Raw genomic sequence first — 20,111 nt, 5'->3', positions numbered from 1 at the left:
ATCTGGATTTAAGTATCCACAAATCAGGGCCACTTGGCTATTAATATATAAGATAATATAGTAACTATGATTTTGATGGCCCAGGCAAGCTCGAGCTTGCCAACTCTCAGAAACTAAGCAGGGTTGGTCTTGGTTAGCATCTAGACAGGAGATGACCAAGGAAGACTCAGGTTGCTACACAGAGGTAGACAAGGGCAAGCTACCTCTGAAAACCTTTCAAGGGTTTGCCTTGAAAAACCCATGGGGGTTGTCATAAGTTGGCTGTGACTTGATGCCACTTTCGAACATCACATTATAGTAACCATCCACACTTTTCCTTTTACAAAGGAGTGTAAAAATATAAGGAAGCCTGTTTCGTCTAACATAGCGCATGCCGATATAATGAGGAAAACACAATATAAGTAATCTAGTCAATCCTATTAAAGAGAGGGGAGATATCCTTCGAAAAATCCTATTCTCTCTTCTTCATTGTATGCAAAGACAGCATACAATGCAAAGACAGCAGCTTTCTTTCACCTTTAAAAACCTATTTTGAAGAAGAAGGTGGGGGGGGAATCACAATTTTACACTGCACATATACATATGATTAATACTTTCAAGTAAAAACCTGTATGATAAAATTTTGGAGAAACTATTTAGATGAATCTATGGACTAAGGACATAAAATTTACAGACTGTCAGTTACTAAGAGATAATTGGTATAAAATATTCTTTAGATAGTACACTACCCCCAAAGACATTGCAAGAATTAGTAAGGGTTACAGTGGACACTGTTGGAAATGTCAAAACATGGATGTAACATTTTACCATATGTGGTGGACCTGTAAGAGATCACAAAAATATTGGATAAAGATACATGAAGAGATGGAGAAGATTCTCAAACTCAGATTTGAGCTAAATCCAAAAAACATGTTCTTAAACATCCTACCAATTAATGTTAAAAAAGAACAGGGAGACCTTTTCCGTTACATGGTGACAGCAGCAAGAGTATTATATGCAGCAAATTGGAAAAGAGATATATGTCCTGATGTGTCAGAGTGGATAGATAAGATTTATGAATACGCATCAATGGCCAAATTAACTACTTATCTACATAACAGACCAATAGTTGAATGTGGGGAAAATGGAAGGATTTCTTTGATTACTTTGGCAGAAATTAACAATCAAGGTAACTTAGTATAAAGAAGATAAAACATAGAGAAATGATTAATCAAAAAGTTGATATTATAGTGTGTATAAGTAACCAAGGACAGCCATTATGCAATTACGTTTAGCCATGTAATTTTAAAGCAGTGTTTGTATAAGTCTTAAATTAATTCCAAATGTACTGTTTATATTTGTATAAGTCTCAATTCATTTTCAAAGGTGGTGTTTGTATAATCTTTTATTATGCACTTTTTATTTTCATACTTTTTTCTTTTAAATAAAATTTCTTTTAAAAAATACCTTCAAGTAACTTTGTTGAAATATATGGCCTTTTTCCCTACAGATTCCTCATAGATTTCCATTCTACTATTAACATCTTTACCAGCAAAGCCTAATGTTTGCTAGCAAAATTGAATTTTTTAAAAAAAATTAAAAGAGTATTGTGAGAACACGCTTAACAGATGGTGCTTACTTTACTGGCTTAGTTACTTAAATTAAACATTGATATGCTACTGTAGTAGAGTCTGTCATTTATCTGTCATCTCACCCATGCCTCAATATAAAGCAAGTATATTTTGCAGAAAGGTAAGATCTTACTGTGCCTATTGCTTATTGTAAGTGCAAAGAGATTTACAGCCTGAACCAGCAGGTAAATAAACAGCTTGTGCAATGGAGTGGAATTAAGTATTCAGCCACAGACAGAAAGCCAATACTTTACAAATGGAACTGCTTGGGCCCAGCTGCCAAAGGCATCTACACAAAGCTCCTTAAGTACTATTACTCATGAGTGTCTCCAGATACAGTTTGTTATCCCCACCTTAAGTGGTTCCCTCTACTTTGCTTCTGCATTAGGCATGATGAATGCATTATAAGAACTCTGATAGGAAAAAATTGAGCTATAGTGAAGCCATGACTATGATTTTCTTGACACTTGGGTAATACTCACCTACATAGGCTTCCTCCTCCACTGGTAGTCGCAGAGACATGCAGAAGTAGGTATCAGACTATCAGGCAGGAGAGAAACAAAGAACACAACAAAGAAAATATTAGACATTTATTTTTTTAAAGGACAAAATGTTACATTCCACTGAGAAGTAGCTCGCCTTACAAACTGCTGGGGGGGGCATAAATACTAAGTTTCTTGTTTATGAAATAAGTTGCCTATTAAAAACTTCTGAGGGTGCTTTCATATGCACCATTGCCTAGGACAACAATGGTGAAATTTACAATGGTGAAATTTACACCCAGTAAATTTGACTCATCTATAAGGGAGCGATCAACAGAAGAGCTAGCATGGTATTGGACCAGGAGAGACATGGCGTGTGTCTCTCTTTTAGCCTAACCTATTTCACAGTGTTGTTCTGAGGATCAAACATGGGAGGAAAGACTCGTATATAAAAGCACTGAGTTGTTGGAGAAAAGGTAGAATAGGAACAGGAAAGGAATAAAAATGTTATTGACAGATAGAATGCTTTAAGCTAATTAGGGCATAATAATGTTTTGCCATGTTGCACTATGCACCCAACTGACTTCATGAGCTACTTATTGTAACAGATACTAATAATGTAGAAAATAAATAAATACAGTTGTGGAGCTCTGTATAGAACAGCTTCCAGGCTAAAAGATTTTTGGGCCATTCACTTAGTACTGTAGCATTAAATAAGCAAGGGTGAGGGGTGAAAAAGCTAAGTTTCTCATGGAAGAACAGAATTCATTTCCAGTAATGAAAAATCACTCAAACTGCACAGCATGTTCTGATGTCAGATGGTGTCTCTCCATTATTTGGGCTGATGGGGACATGGGAGAGGGGGTAGTTCAGAAGACTGGCACTATCTATATAGAAGCTTCCGCACACAAAGTATTACCCTGGAAATGAATGGAAACAAGCCCAGAGCACGCTGGAGTGTGCCCTAAATGCACTTCAATTCCTTTAAAAAAATTATCTGCAAATATGCCCTGAAAGCTCCTGGGAAAACGCATCTGCAAATCGATAGTACTTCATAGCTAAGCACATCTTCCCAAATCACACATCTTCTCCTACTCATACCTCTGCCCTTATGCAATATTAAACGTAATTAAGTAGTCCACTTTGGCCATAGATAACACAAACACTGGAAATCCATAACCGTGGCAACATGCTACTCATTCCAATTAACATTAATGAAAGTTAATCAAGAGAACATTTCCCTTTAAAGAAGGCAATGTGAGAGATAAGCAAGACTATGCATGATCTGTAATGGTCTTCAGTACAAACAGGAACATGTCAACTCTGTACTGACTGAAGTTACTTCAGTAGCCCCAGAAGATGGCTGCTGCAGTGAAATAAGATAAGCTGCATATCTCCTGTTTTAGAAGTCTCTGTGACACATTAATGCTTGCAAGTCGGAATTGTTTCAAAAATCAAAACCTTTTAAGATCCCTTGTTCTTAAGTTAAATTTAAGCATTGATAACATCAGCTGCAGTTAAAAAGGAATAGAATGTAATTACAGTGGTTGAATTCTAGACAGTTTATGTATTTAAAACATTTATATCTTACTCTTCAACAAATTGACCCTGAGTGTGGGTTGCAACACACAAATCAAAGTTTTAATAAAAAACATGACCAATGGTCAAGAAGGTAGCCACTGATTTCTCCTTTTACCAACACTAAAACCCAGTATTAAAAAATGTTAGACCAACCCATCTACTGAAGTGGCAGCATAACCAAAGGGCCTTGTAAAAAGGACCACTTTGTCATGCGGTAGAATGCCAGTAAAAGTTAGGTGAGACAAGCTTCCTTCAGAAGGAAATTCTAAAACCAGACCTCTCTAAAACCAGACCTCTCACAGCCACCTACCATACTTTGGAAGGATGGATCCCTGAGATACTGTGGAAACAGACGAAGACTTTACAATAAACACTTTAAACTGGGCCTTGAAACTAAGTGGCAACCAATACAGATTGATCAACATAAGAGCAATTTGTTCCCAGCAGTCTATTCCTCCCTACAGTTTAGTAGCTGCATATTGGACCAACTACTATTTCCAAACATATTTCAAAGATGGCCGCATGTAAAACAAACTACAGAAGTTCACTCTGGGTGTCAGGTCCAGATCCCTCATGTTCAGGAAGAGGTGCAACATGGATTTTCAAGGAGAACACAACCCAAAACAACGACAGAACAACATTTCCCCCCAGGTCCATCAATTTTTCAGTGAAGAGATCCAATCCACCATTCACTTCAAACACCAGCTCAGAACAGAGATGTGCTTTCACTCTTTCAAACATTTTGTAGAAATATCCAAGAGGTACTAAGAGGCCACTCACTCCAAGGCATATTTCTGTTCTGTATTTTGCAAACCACTGCTAACAAACTGTAAAAACAAGCAATTCAGAAATAAAACACTTTTATAGGATAAAGTCCTCACCTGATATCTAACTCACAATTATATCAGGAATCACCACAGGCAGCAAGCTTCTATTTTCCTAACACAGCTCCCCCTCCCTTTTGTACCATATTACAGACAACTCTAATAAATTGCAAGAATGAACAGGTAAGGAAAAGGAAATTTATAGGAATTATATGAATTATTACTATTAAAAATGCTCTCATAGTAACCAAAGAGGAACTTCTGAAGCCCAAAACACTGACCCAATTGTCTAAATTTATAAAGACATTTAAAATTCAGTACCCTATAATTCTGTCCACTTCATCAATTAAAAATAAATAATTCACACAAAGAGAGAACTTTAATGATTGTACAAAGACTCATTGCTCTTTATCTTTCAAGCTGTCAGTGGTTGATAAGTCATCTATGTTAACGGCTACACTGCTATTAATAAACAAAAATAGATGAGCACTGAAAATGTCAATTGCTCTGCAATCTTCTGTCATTATTTCATATCACAGGCTGCAAACAAACATTAGGTGAACATTTCTAAAATTAACAGCTTGGGAGTGTTTGCAAACAATTCACAAAGTAAAAAAAAAACTTTACACAATCACCTAAAAGATTTGCAAATATTTCCAAACACTAAAAATGAACCTAGAATTCCTTAAATATCTAGCTCGTCCTTTCTTTCCTATGCATTCTGTAAAAGTTATGTTTATTCACATGTTTGTATATTGAAGATGAAAGATGGCAGACCTTACGTGCCAGTCTTCTGGTTGTTAATGTAAATGCCTACGGCTGGATTTATACATGGCAGAGAATGAGGTAGCAGAATGAGATGCAGCAATTCAGAGTAGAGGTAGTGAATTCCAGCTTCTGATCTTTCTGTCTACTGATTCCCATTTTTCCCAGGAAGCTTCTAACATTGAAAGAATCCCAAAATCTGAATTCCCATGATCTTCCACCTGCAGTTTGAAGCATTGCAGCGGCTCTAGCATAGTGGTTAAGTGGTTGGGCTACAAATCAGCATTCTGCTGGTTTGAATCCCACTACTGCTATGAGCTCTGCAGTGGCCATGGGTAAGTCATTCCTCTCAGCCTCAGCTCCCCTGCTGTATTGTGGGGATAATTAATAACAACTTTTGTGGGGATAGTAACTTTTCTGTGGAGCACTAACCTGTCTAGAAGAGTAGTATATAAGCAGTTTTTTTACCACTTTATTCCCAATTCATTCTCCTGAGTGTGTAAACCAGGATCTTGCAGCTGGAAATTATACACACACATGACAGTCCAGACAGGCAAGCCAACCTACAAGATCTAATAATAGTACAGGATCGGAAAGAATTGACATGATTTGCTCTCTTCAGATTTCAGAGGCTAAGGAGGGTTGGCCTTGGTTAGTAATTGGATGGGAGCCCTCCAACAAAGACCAGGGTTGCAGAGGCAGACAATTGCAAACCACCTCTGTTAGCTTAACATGAAAACCCCACCAGGGGTCGCCATAAGTCAGTTATGAGGGCACTCTCTACCACAAGGCAAGAATTAGGTAGAAAATGGAAATGCAGATGTCAGAAACAATTCAAGGGGCTTGGAGTTCTGGATTCAAGTTTGCCCATACAAAAGAGAATGGTATAGATGATTACATTCATAATTGTCTATGCAATGCTATAGATTTTGAACTAATTGAACATGATTTTTGAACAACAGCAAATAAACAAATGACATAAATAAATGTTTATTTATTATAAATTATAAATTATCTCTCTATATAAAGACAAGTGTCCTGACTGACTCATCAACGCCCAGCTCAAACTCCTAGACCTAAACGCGTGAAATTTGGGCAGGACGTTCCTTTTGTGATGTAGGGGCTCACTAAGAAGGGATTTTAAGAAATTTGCCCCCTAAGGGGGTAAAAAGGGGTAAAATGTGTTTTTCCACAGGGATATAGCTTCCCTGTGTTGCTGGCAGAGTCCTCCCCCCCCCCCTCTGCCAACTGCCACTCTTCCCTGAGGTCATTTGCATATGCGGCCTTGATTGGTCATCTCTCCAACATTTTAAAGAGTATATACTTTCTAATGGGAGTCACTGAATGTGTCCTGAGGGAAAATACACCTCCCAGTCTAGGGTTGCTAATCTCCATGTGGGGCCTGGCTTTCCTGTGTGTCTGGCAGGCTGATGGGTCAGCTGTGGAACTCTGTGTTCTGAAGTAAAAATCAGGTAAAAGAAACTGTAGACAGATGAAGAAAGACAGTACAAGACTCTTGAATAGGGATTTTATATAAAAGTCAGTATGGCAACTGAGTTTTAAAATGTTCATGGGGAGAGATGGTGCACGACCTTTCTAGGAGCCATTTAAATGTGAACCTCTCACATGAACCTAGGGTTGCCAGCCTCCAGGTAGTGGCTGGAGATCTCCCGGAATTACAACTGGTCTCTAGGCCACAGAGATCAGTTCACCTGGAGAAAATGGCTGTCTTGGAAGGTGGACTCTATGGAATTATGCCATGCCAAGGTCCTTTCCCTCCCCAAACCCCACTTTCTCCAGGTTTTACCCTCCAGATCTCCAGGAATTTCCCAACTTGGAGCTGGCAACCCTACATGAACCTGCTGAAGGGCTCACCACACCATCCCTCCCTCAGTCCAACTCCACCTCATACCGCTTGCAGCTATCACCTCTTACTGCCCCAAGAAGCCTCCTGGCAGACATTGTGGAAGATATCCCAATGCTAAAAGGAGGAAGCAACTTAGAGATGCAGCAAAGAAATATGTACATTGTACTCCTGTGGTGCACTGAGCAGCAGTGGCCAAGTAACAGCAAGTCCTGAGTCCAAGGGAAAGGTGACCATCCCTGCAGGCCTGGGCACAGTAGTGATGATTCTAGAAGTCCTAATGGCCATGATATACCCTGATATCGCCACTATCACAGAGAAGTCTATCGACTAGCTGCAAGCATGCCATTCTGATCCCCAAGAACCACAAGGCTGCCGTCATTAATGAAACACAACTCCCTCGAAGAGGCAGAAATGGAGTACAGATCTGTGGACTCAGTGGTGCAAATGGATGACACGGTCCACTACCCCATGTAGTTCCTCAACATGCTCAACCCTCCTGCTTCCCAGCCCACAAGCTTCTCCTCAAAGTGGGGGCTCCAGTGATGCTGCTCTGGAACCTCAACCCACCCAACTCTGTAATGGCACCAGACTGCTAGTGAAAGCCCTCCACAAGAATGTCATCAAGGCCACATTGTTCACCAGCAGTACTGGGGGGGGGGGAGTCGGTGTTCATACTACGCATACCATTCATACCATCAGATAACCTCTTCGAGTTCAAGAGACTGCAGTTCCCCCTCAAAGTCTGCTTTGCTATGATGATCAACAAGTCCCGGGGCAGATACTGAAGGTGACAGGAATTGACTGCTTCTCACATGGGCAGTTCTACATGGCCTGCTTCAGACTGAGCTCACCAGCAGCCTGGTGATCCTAGCACCTGAGGAGGAAACCACCGATGCGGTCTACAAAGAAGTCCTTCAGTAGAAAAAAAAAGGTTGTATGTATTTTTCACTTTATTTATTGCACTACAATCTTTTCCTTTTAAAAATCTCTTCAATAAATGTTACATTTCAAAATTCACTTCATCAGATTTAGACAGCAACATGCTTCGCTTTACTCAAACACTTTTGTGAAGCTCGGGTACTATGCTATTATACTACAAAACCAACTCAACCCCGTTCCCCAACCAAAAAATGTTACATACCCATAAATATTATAACTGGATTTAAAGTAGTTAAAAACAGTAGTGAAGCACGGGCATCACGCTAGTTATATTATAAATATGTTTATTTATTTATTTACTTAACCCATACAGGATTTATCCTGTAGGCTACAGTTTACAGACAACTAAGCCTGCAGTTCTGTAAATTCTCATGCTTATGAAGCAAGCTTATAATACATGCTTATGAAGAATTTAATGAAAACACTCATTTTCCTATACAACCTAACAGAATTAAGTTTTAGGTGGGTAGCCCTGTTGGTCTGCAGTAAAAGAACAGGATTTGAGTCCAGTGGCACCTTAAGAGACCAACCAGATTTTCAGACGCATGTTTGAAGAAGGGAGCTCTGACTCCTGAAAACTTACACCCTGAAAATCTTGTTCTTCTCTAAGGTGCCAGAGGACTCAAATCCAGTTGTACATAGAAATCAAAGTTATAAAAGGATTAATCTTTCACTGATGCATGTTCTTCAGCTTTCCCTCCTTCATTTCCTTGATACCAATGAATAGTAATTTATGAAGGATAAAGGTACTCTCTCTGTATCACATGTTTACAACTAACAGCCTAACTCTGGAACCCTCCCCCCCCCACAAAGATCTATGGCCAAATGAGCCACAGGACAGAGAAGCAAGAGAGTTTATTTTTCCATTCAAATCAGGAATGATTACTTAAGGACATCCTTGTTCCTTAAAGTATCGTCAGTCTTGATGTAACAGGCCAACTGACAAATTCTTAATTCACTGATTTTTGCAGTTATGCTGTTTGTGTTTGCACTGTACTGAACCTTTTTGACAATGCTTACGATTATTCCAGGTGAATATTGCATTCTTTCACAACTCTGTGCAAAATGTGTTTCTACCCACACTGAGCACTTTCCATGGCTAATGAATCCATTTAATCACATATTTTAAACATCTTTACTCTACACAATGTATTTTCAAAGTATATAGAACAGCTAAAGAAAAGGTGCAATATAAGAGAGATCAACAATTTGATAAGCAGAGGGAAGGGGGACCCTTCAGAACTAGAAAGGTTACTGAAGAGAAATGCAAACTACTGCAGGCCAGCATTATCCGCAATTGAGCATTTTCACATGCTTATTCACTTTAGCATTCAATAAAGAAAAAGATCGTGTTTACCATGGCAACCCCTAGCATAAGCTAAACATTATAGTGAGTGTCAGAATATAGGTCATGCCAATATCCCGTAAGAGGAGGATGAAAGTGCTGAAACTGCTTCTCCCTACCCTTTCTCTCCCAATAGAGCTTAAAACTGGGAAGTAACCCTTGCCTGGAGAAAAGCAGCAGGAGAGAAGGGGTGGGGGAGGAGATGAGTATGGTTCAGCACTTTGTGGCAGTGCTATGCTTTAAATAAAGGGGAGATTTGCACAAACATGCAACTAGGGTTGTATACTTCATACACATTATATGTGGGTACTTAATCATTTGTATTCAACCACAAACAGCTGAGGATCTTAAGACTGCTCACAGCCTCAGTGAGTGCTTTTCTTATTGATTATTTTGGTTTTTAAGATTGGAAGCTGCCTTGGAAGTAAATACACTAAGAGCATGGATCATGTATATTTTTAATAAATAAGCTAGCTAACAGAGCTCTTCTTACTTAAATACAAAAATATCATGTGTGTTGTGAAATTCAGTGTTACAGAGGATACGTGTGCCCTGACTTGGATAACATAGGCAAGCCTGATCTCATCAGATCTCCTGAAGCAAAGAAGGGTTGGCTTTGGTTAATAATTGGATGAGAGACCACCAAAATACACAATGGTTGCTACACTGAGGCAGGCAATAGCAAGTCACTTCTCTTAGTTTCTTTGCCTTAAAACCCCAGTGGGGGAGGGGTGTCACCACAAGTTGGCTATGACTTGACAGCACTCTCCACCACCAAATTATTCTTTATTCTCTGTTATCCTTTCACCAGGATGAGCACTTCTGAGGCAGTTGTATGTGCAAGATATTTAAATAACGGACCTTTGGACACTTACCATGAAGAGTCCTTCTCCTCTGATGTCAGGAGGACATCTTGGGTGATTCCTAGCATCCAATCAGGGAGGCAGGAAGTTAAAACCTTCTTTCTCTAACAGGTAAAAGACAAGGCAGTTTAGAACACACAGTATAAAAGAAGAGCTATAAGGTGAAGATCTCTGGAGGGCAAGATGTCCTCCTGACCTCAGAGGAGAAGGACCCTTCACGGTAAATGTCCAAAGGTCCGTTCTCCCTCTGAGGTGGAGGACATCTTGGGATCTCCCAAAGCAGTCTTTTACTATCCGGGTGGGATACCATCTTCCACAATGTGCTGAAGTACTCTTCTGCCGAAGGCTGTGTCTGGTGATGCATAGGTGTGAATGTGGTAGTGCTTAACTAATGTGGACAAGGATGACTATGTGGCCGCTCTGCAAATGTCTTCCACAGACGCATTATTGCAAAAGGCTGCGTTGGTTGCGGCGCTCCTGGCTGAATGAGCCATGATGCCAGACGGGATGTTAAGTTTGCAGGTTTTATAAGCCTTTATGATGCACGTCTTGATGCTGTAGGCAATAGCCGAGGACAACATCCGCTGTCCAACTTTTGGAGGGGTGACGTTTATGAACAGTGCATCTGACTGACGTATAGACTCTGTTCTGATCACGTAGGCTTTTAAGGCTCGTCTCACATCTAGGGTATGCCACTCCCGCTCCTTTGGATGCTTCGGGTCTGTGCAGAAGGATGGTAGAATGATTTCCTGGGATCGATGAAATCTGGAGTGTACTTTTGGTAGGAAAATTGGATCTGTCTACAGGATCACCTTGTTCCTATGGAAGACGCATAGGTCTGGTCGAATGGATAGAGCCCCTAGCTCTGAGATGCAGTGAGCTGAAGTGATAGCAATTAGAAATATGACCTTCAGCCTTAACCAATGCAATGGGATGTCTCATACCAGCTCGAAGAGAGCTTTACTGAGTGCTGACAATACTACTTGTAGGCGCCACATTGGAAAGTGATGAATCATTGGAAGATTCAGTAGTGAGGCACCTCTCAGAAATTTTTTGATGTGTGAGTGAAGGGCATCGCATGAAACTGAAAATGTTCTTTCTCCACGCATAACCGCAGGAACTGTTGGTGAGCCATAGCGATGGAACATGCCGGTATGCTTCTGTTAAGTCTATAGAGAAATTTCTCCGGTCGAAGGGCCTCTGCTATCGAACGTAGAGTTTCCATTCTGAAGTGGCGGAGTCTGATGAATCGGTTCACATACTTGAGATCCAGGATCGATCTCTAGTCCCTGTTCCTCTTGCGGACTGTGAAGAAAATTGAATATATGCCTCTTCCTCTTTTTCCACAATAGGCATGACTGTGCTGATAGCTGCTACTTGTTTTTTCAGAGTAGCTGGTTTGAGACCACTGTAGAGGCTGTCTTGAAGAAAGGCCAGAATGCCTCCTACAGACTGAGTTATATATTTTAATTGTGGACTTCTTTCTGGAAGCTAGGATTGTGTCGATGATCTCCTTAGAGTATCCCTTCTGTCACAGCCATTCCCACTCAATCTCCAACCTGTCAGAGCTAGCCACTCTGGATACGGGTGCTAGATCGGGCCCTGGTGCAATAGGTCTGGTTGGCTTGGAAGTCGCAGTGGAGGTCTGATGGACATAAGTTGTAACATGGAGAACCAAGTTCTCCTGGGCCACCAGGATCACCTCTGCTCTCTGATCTTGAATTTTCCACAATAATCTGGGTATCATCGGAAGAGGTGGGAAGGCGTACAGTAGACCTTGAGGCCACCGTGAGGTCAATGCATCAGTGCTGACTGCCTTCAGATGGAAATACCTCGAGTAGCAAGGAACCTGCTGTTTCAGGTGAGAGGCGAATAGGTTCACCTCCGGTGTTCCAAAGTGGCTTGTTATGAGATGAAACATCTGAGAGTTGAGGGACCATTCTCCTGAATGGAGGGACTCAGCCAGTCAGTACTCCTCTGATATGTTCTGCCTGGATCGACTAAAGGTTGGTTTCTGACCAGCTGAGAATCTTGTGAGACTCTTGTTGTAGCCGTGAAGATCTGGTTCCTCCCTGTTTGCTGATATAGGTTTTTGCTGCCACGTTGTCCATACGAATCAGTACATGGGTTTGTGTTAATCGTGGCTTGAAGTATAGTAGAGCTAAGTGGATGGCTACGAATCAGTACATGGCTGTGTGTTAACCGTGGCTTGAAGTATAGTAGAGCTAAGTGGAAGGGCATCGCATGAAACTGAAAATGTTCTTTCTTCACGCATAACCGCAGGAACTGTTGGTGAGCCGTAGCGATGGAACATGCCGGTATGCTTCTGTTAAGTCTATAGAGATTAGAAATTTCTCCGGTCGAAGGGCCTCTGCTATCGAACGTAGAGTTTCCATTCTGAAGTGGCGGAGTCTGATGAATCGGTTCACATACTTGAGATCCAGGATCAATCTCTAGTCCCTGTTCCTCTTGCGGACTGTGAAGAAAATTGAATATACGCCTCTTCCTCTCGTTGAGAGGCACTAGTTCTATGGTGTTGATGTCTTCTAAATGACATATGACCTTGATGGTAATCGACTGTCAGTGAGGGTCCTTCTTGAGTGGCGATTTTACAAAGCGCTCCGGTGGAAAGGAGATGAATTCTATGGAGTAACCATTGGATACTACTTCTCTGGCCCAGGCATCCACCTGTGACTCCGCCCACGTCCTTTGAAAGAGAAGTAGCTGTCCACCCACCGGAGCCCTCTGGGAGTAAGGGCTTCTGTCCTTTGTCGTCTGAGTCGAACCTACTGTTGTGGTTTGTTGACTGTATGTGGGCCCTGGGTTGGAAGGGTCCCTTTTGTGTCTGCGTATTTGGGAAGTTCCAGGAACGCTTGGTGTCTTGGCAAACTCTAGGAAGAGTATGTTGATTTCAGAAAGGGTGAGATCCGAATGATCGTCTCTCGGACCTTTTGAGGAATTTTGGCATCACTTTCTTCTTGTCTTTGGTCTCAACAAGAATCTTATCCAGCTGGTCTCCAAACAATTTCCATCCTTGGAATGGATAGAACATTAGGATGACCTTCGCTTGGATGTCTGTTGGCCAGGCTCGGAGCCACAGCAGGCGTCTGGTCGTTGAGGTTGTGGCCATGGCTCTGGAGACGAAGGATAGCACATCCAAAGTGGCGTCCACTGTGAAGGCACTGACTTTCAAGATTCTATTGGCCCCTTCTAGTAAACGTTTGCTGTTTTCCGGAAGTAACTGGATCAGCCTTCTGGCCCAGACAACTGATGCTCTGGAGACTATCGACAAGATAGCTAAGGCTTTGATTACCATGGCCATTACTTCATGGGCTCACTTGAGCGAGATGTCTCCTTTTTTGTCAAGACTGTCTCTGATGGTCCCCTCTCCGTCTTCAGAAAGCAGACCCTGTGATTGCAGCGCTGCCACTATAGCGTCGATGATGGGTACCTGTAACAGCTCATTGGCAAAGCTAGGTAAGTTAGCACGCTGCTGGCGTGGACCACTCTGCTTTCAGTTGGCGCTCAAAGTATTCTGGGAAAGGAAACACTTTGGTTTTTTCCTCTGTTCTGGGAAAGACTCCCTATTACCCTTAGGTCTGCCCTTTGCACCCTCAGCTCTGGGTTCTTCCTCATCTCCCTTTTGTACTTCTTGAAGGTCTAGGGCTGAAAGGGTTTTGGCTAGGACGTATTGGTAGTCCTCCACCTGAAATAATCTATTTGACTGATCTGCACTGGGTGCCTCTTCCTCCTCATTGTCCTCTGGCCAGAATTCCCCTTCCTCAGAATCCTCGCTCAGTGAGGATTCCCCCGGGCCCATCTGAGAGATCTATCTGGATAAGGGGTCTAGGGACTCTTTCTGGCCGCCTTGGTTGGCCATTGACCACCTTGGGCACTACCTCCCCTTGAGGTCTCAGGCAATGTTGTGGCAGGAGCAATGCGGAGGCTGTTTCCATATTGCATAGTGACAAGATCTCCTCTCTCATGGTCTGTCTGATAGCAGACACAAACTCTGGAGGTAATATAGGTTTTGAGGCACTTACATAAGCATCTGTTGCAGTCTTGCTGGGGCTCAGCAAACATGGGTCGTCATTTTGCCTCAAATCTCCCGCCGGGAGGTTGGCAAGCACGTTGTTGCTCACAGGCGGGAAAACAGCAGCTGCATCATCCTTTCCCGCCAAAACCACAATTTGCAAAATGGCGCTGCTCTGGGCCTGCTGGCTGTGGCACACCTTGCTAACGGACTCCCTCTTTGCCAGACGGGGCCATTTGGAGGGCCGAAGATCTGGTCCCGAAGCGTGTTGGCCGGGGAGCCAATCAGCCTGAAGAGGCATGTCGGCACCGGCTGGGTCTGTCCCCACTGCTGGAAGGACGGCTCCCTGGGGACAGCCCGAGGTCCTCTCCATAAAACTTGTTTCGGAGTCCGATGACTCCCTTGAATCCATTGTCCTCCTCTTCACTTCCCCCTCTCCCTCTCTCTAGGTTTTTTCTTCAAATAAGTCGGGGTAGAGAAGGGAAAAGGGGACAGAATAAGGAGAGGGCGAGGTTAGGGATTAAGGAAAGAAGGAAAGGAATAGTAGTAAGAAGAGTTGAGCCAAAATGAGAAAGATTGTCTAAAGTAGAGACAGACGTAGCTAAGCTAACCTACAGACCAACTGCTCTCCCCAGAGGCAGGAACAGAACTGAGAGCCTAAGGGGGTGGTCCCACACACCAAGGAAGAGGAAGATTTTAACTTCCTGCCTCACGATTGGACGGTGGGAATCACACCAGATGTTCTCTGTGTCAGAGGGAGAACATGCATTACATGTGGCTGCAATACAATTCAATGCCTCAATCCCAATCATGCCTCCCCCCTACTCCAACCTTGTACATGGATTCCCTCTTCCTTTTTCTGATTTGCTCTAGTCATATTTTGACAATATCTGAAATCAGACAAACTGGGTCAGAGTTTAACTGATTAACCATGACCTCCAAGTCATGGTTGATCATTCAACTCAAACCAAAATCATGGTTCAAAGCAATTCCTGGTTTTTCTTAATTCAGATGTCTCAACAGTTAGAACAAGCCAGGAAAGAATATGGGGGAGTAGGATACATGTTCTTGATCTGGTGAATCAGGAAAATGACACATGAATTAAGCTATTATGATCCCACTTTATACTCCAAGCACAACTGCATTTTATTCTAAAAAGAGATGAGAAGAGAAATATTTGCTCCTAATGTCCAGAACAACTTTAATCATCACAGTGGCTGTTCTTCCAAATGTAGCATAACATCAGATCTATCTTCTGATTCAGAATCAGGAGCTGCAAAATACCCATTGCACACTCCTTCAGATTCTCTGGACCATGGCTTAGTACATGATAGTTACTGCTATAATGTTTTTTCTTCTTTTTTGTCAGCACCAGCCATGGACTAAGCTCTGGGGTGAAGTGCTACCCACAGCTAATGATCACCTCTCCAAGACCCAACTCCATACCACAAAGAAAGGACACAAGAATGTACAATGTTTTCCCCTATAGCACTTTGCCCCTAAAAATCATTCAGAGACTGAAACCCAGACTTTACTGGGATGTCAAAAACATCTTTTAAGTCAGCTATGTGTGCGTGCATACACACACGTCATCTTATTTCACCCTCATGCACTAGTTCCTTTCCTTCACTTAAAACCCCCATAACCTCTTGTCAAGGCTTCCAGGCCCCTCTGCCCCAGCCCAGCTAAGGGGAAGGGACACAGGCAGCCCAGAAGGCCTTTTTCAGGTATCACACACATTTCAAAATGGGCAAGAAGAGAAAGTCTCACTCTTGCCTAAGTAGGCTGCCACCAGCTCCTTTAGCTATCCCAATGCTGGAGCAAAGCTCCAGAGCCTATTAGGGAATTAACAAAACAGAAGTCTACCTTGCAAAGGTGGTTTGCAAGTAGAGGTCTCAAAGCAAAGTACTATTATGGTAGGTGGTTCTCGAGCATACACAGGGTGAGTTCTACAAAAGATTTTATAGCTTTGAGGCTTCAGAGTCACACAAGCCCACACAAAATAAAATACAATGATTTATTAATCAGAGTGTAAGGTTATCAAAAGTCACAAGACAGAATGTGAGGAACTAAAACAAAAAATCCTAAAGCAATGAGCGCTACATACCACAGTAATTCCTTAACAAGGCAAATCAAGTTGGTTTCAAATACGTAGCAATCAAAGTCTCTGGTCAAGAGTCAAAACAGTCAAGTAGCACAGCAAAACATAAGGTGGGAGCCTTGGCGTCCCTCTCAAAATCAAAGCAGAAGCAAAACAAAGGGGAAAGGGGCAATTGTCTGTTGCTGACACCACTCAAAAAATTGAGTCTATTTTTTGAGTAGCTAATTTATGCCAGTTAAGACCAGAGTGACGCAGGTCTGAACCGCCAATCAGGTCATAACTTGCTGACATCACCTGAAAGCAGGCGTCTACGTGCAGAAGGGAGTACATGACATGGCGGCAGTCCTTGGCACAGACCCCAATTCTGCAGGTGAAAATTATTAGTCAATTAACTCAGGAGACTCAGCTATGGAGGCTCGACTAGGCACCAGCTAGAACATATTATTTTATCTCAAGGACAGAGGCTAGGAAAACAAAAGCAACTTGTTTCAAAGAGAGACGAAAGAGGCCTCTCAATAGGGAAGAGCAGGGAGGGAGAAGCTTTCCTAGCAAAGAACAGAAAAGCTTCTGAACCAAGTTTCACAAAGATGGCTTTTGGCATAACATTTTTTCTTTACACCTCTCCCCTTTTTCTGCTTCCTCTCCTTCCCACTCACCAGCCGATCTCTCCCCCATGTTCAGTTTTCCCTCCTTCCATACACCTGGCGGCCCTTACCTTGGAAAAATATGGCCCACCTGTGTGATGTAAAAATGCAACTTCTTTTTTCTCCAGGTTTTTCTGCAAACCTGGGGCATTTTTCAGGTTTGTATAAAAATCTGTTTTGTCCATTCATGGCACCAATCCCCAGCTTTAAGTATCCTCAGATTTGGCAAAGTTGAAAATTAGAATATATGACATCTGCATTTCACACATGTGAAAGATGCAAACATTTGCATTGTAAATTACAAATGAAAAGAATCTTCCTTGCAGATGGTTTCGGAGTTCTGGTCACAGTAGCTTCGTTTTGCTTCTAAGAGCAACTAAACTGAAACAGCTAGTTCCAACTGGTTCCAATCATAAGTTCCAGGAAGTGCTCCCCAATAACCAAAGCCCTTGTTTATCTTCCATTTCTAGAAGTGCTATCTGCAACAGTGAGTCATCTCATCTGCAGCAAAACAACCTCCTACTCTTGTCATGCTTCTAAGCCCTTTAAAAAAGAAAAAAGGCAAGTTCTCTCTTTTAATCACTTGTATAATATTTATTACTACCTGTTTTATCCTGGTGCACTACAGAGCTCTGTGCAGCAAGAATAAACTATACTAAATAAGACAAATCATGCAACTTTAAGACAGTTTCAGGTAGCCTTGTTGGTCTGCAGCAGAACAGAAGAATTTGACTCCAGTGGCACCTTAGAGACCAACAAGATTTTCAGGGTATAAGCTTTTGAGAGTCAATGCTCCCTTCTTCAGATACTGGTATTCTTCAAGTATCTGAAGAACAGAGCTTTGACTCTCAAAAGTTTACACTCTGAAAATCTTGTGGGTCTCTAAGGTGTGCAATGCAACTTTAAATAGTGTTCATTTTTAAAAGTCAAAGATTTAGGTTTAGTTTGGGATGTGGATTATTTTCACATATTTTATGTCTAGTATTTTAGTACAAAGAATGTACTGTCCTGGTAAATGATCCTTGTTTAGATTTTAATGCATTAACAAAATAGCACATGATCGACTACTAAATTAGTGAAATAGGAGTCCAGCAGCACCTTAAAGACTAACAAACTTTATTCTAGCACAAGTTTTTGTGAGCCAGAGCTCACCACCTCACATTTTCAAATCACACAAACACCGCCAAATAAATTCCTAGCATTTGGGACAGATAAAAACAGGTTTCGCTTACCGTAACTGTTGTTCATCTAGGTCTTCCGTGCAGGCACACATGGGACTGCGCACGCGCAGGCCTGCCGATACCGGAGATTTTTATAGCTCAAAGCCACCAGGGGGTGCTCTCACCTTCCACCGCGCATGCGCGGCCATTTTCCCGCCTAAATGGACTATAGAAGGCGGAGCGCCCCACACATACCCTCAGTTCCCCTTTCGCCGCCGTACATCTCTCAATTTTCACCATACAGCGGGGAAGGAGGGAGGGCATGTGTGCCTGCACGGAAGACCTAGATGAACAACAGTTACGGTAAGCGAAACCTGTTTTTCATCCATGGTCTTCCTGTGCAGTCCCACATGGGAGATTATAAAGCTTAATACCTGGGTGGAGGTGCCACAGTAAAGTCACTCAAAAATAGAATGCAACACTGCGGTGCCCACTGCAGTCTCCTTCTGGTCCAGGACGTCCAGCGCATAATGCTTGATAAAGGTATCCGCTGAAGCCCACGTCGCCGCTCTACAGATGTCATGCAGAGGAACACCTCTCAGTAGAGCCGCAGATGATGCCAAGGACCTAGTGGAATGGGCATGCACCTCTAAAGGACAAGGTAAATGGGCATAATCATAACATGTTAAAACTGTTTGAACAACCCATCTCGCAATGGACTGAGATGTCGCTTTCTTTCCCCTCTTTTGTCCTGCAAAAACAGACAAACAAATTAGAATCCAAACGAAAAGGCTTGGTACGATCCAAGTAAAAGAGAAGAGCCCTTTGCACGTCCAACGAATGGAGGGCCCTCTCCGCATCAGAAGACTGCATCGGGAAAAAAACAGGTAAGGTAATGTCCTGAGACAAATGAAACTGAGACACCACTTTAGGTAAAAAGTCAACTTTAGTCCGTAAGACCACCTTGTCTACATGAAACTTCAAATAGGGGGGTTCTGACAAAAGCGCAGCCAGTTCCCCCACCCGCCTGGCTGAAGTGATCGCCACCAAGAAAGCCACCTTCAAAGTAAGGTAGCGTAAAGGACAGGTAGCTAGAGGTTCAAAAGGTTTAGACATCAATCTAGTCAAGACTAGCGGTAAAGACCACTGAGGGACAATAGCCCGAACAGGGGGGTACAAATTATTCAGTCCCCGGAGAAACAATTTCGAAGTGTAGTGGGAGAAGACTGATTTCTTGTCTATAGGAGGATGGAATGCCGAAATTGCTGCCAAATATACCTTAACAGAACTATTGGCCAAACCCCTTAATTTAACCTCCCAAAGGAATTCCAAAATCTCAGGCAAGGAGGAAGAGAAAGGGTCCAGATTTCGGCTTCGGCACCACCCAGAAAAACGCTCCCATTTGAACGCATAGGACTGTCTCGTGGAAAGGCGTCTAGCATTCAATAAAACATGAGCTACAGCGTCAGAAAACCCCGATTGTGAATTATCAGCCACGCTGTCAGTTTGAGTCGTTGAATGTCGTGATGCAAAACCCCGTCCCAGGACAGAAGGTCTGGAACGAGTGGCAATCTGATCGACTGCGTCTGCAATCGAAGGAGAGTGTGAAACCAAGGTTGTCTCGGCCAAAAAGGGGCTATCAGTATGACCGTCGCCCCCTCCCCTTGGATCTTGCTCAGAAACCTGGCCAACAGGGGGAATGGGGGAAATGCATAACACAGAGGACCCGACCACTCGACTTGAAATGCATCCCCATCGGACCCGGGGCCTAGACCCCCCCTGGAGCAATAGCGATGGGCCTTGCGATTGTCCAGTGTGGCAAAGAGGTCCAGTTCCGGGAAACCCCACATCGAGAAGATTGGAACGAGGTACTTGTCCCGAAGAGACCACTCGTGAA

General features: G+C 42.7%; 1 protein-coding gene across 4 annotated transcripts in view; it reads right to left on the bottom strand.

Annotated features, from left to right (window-relative positions):
• PAM (peptidylglycine alpha-amidating monooxygenase) overlaps positions 1-20,111 on the bottom strand; it is a 269,957-nt gene that overhangs the window by 148,201 nt on the left and 101,645 nt on the right. For all 4 annotated transcript variants that reach the window (XM_054986265.1, XM_054986264.1, XM_054986267.1 and 1 more), the window contains one exon: positions 2,093-2,150. In XM_054986265.1, coding sequence (XP_054842240.1) covers positions 2,093-2,150 — 58 coding nt within the window. The remainder of the gene's footprint in view (positions 1-2,092; positions 2,151-20,111) is intronic.

Source organism: Eublepharis macularius, chromosome 8 (genome assembly GCF_028583425.1).
Source record: "Eublepharis macularius isolate TG4126 chromosome 8, MPM_Emac_v1.0, whole genome shotgun sequence".
NCBI lineage: Eukaryota > Metazoa > Chordata > Lepidosauria > Squamata > Eublepharidae > Eublepharis > Eublepharis macularius.
This window is presented reverse-complemented; position numbering and strand designations above follow the sequence as displayed.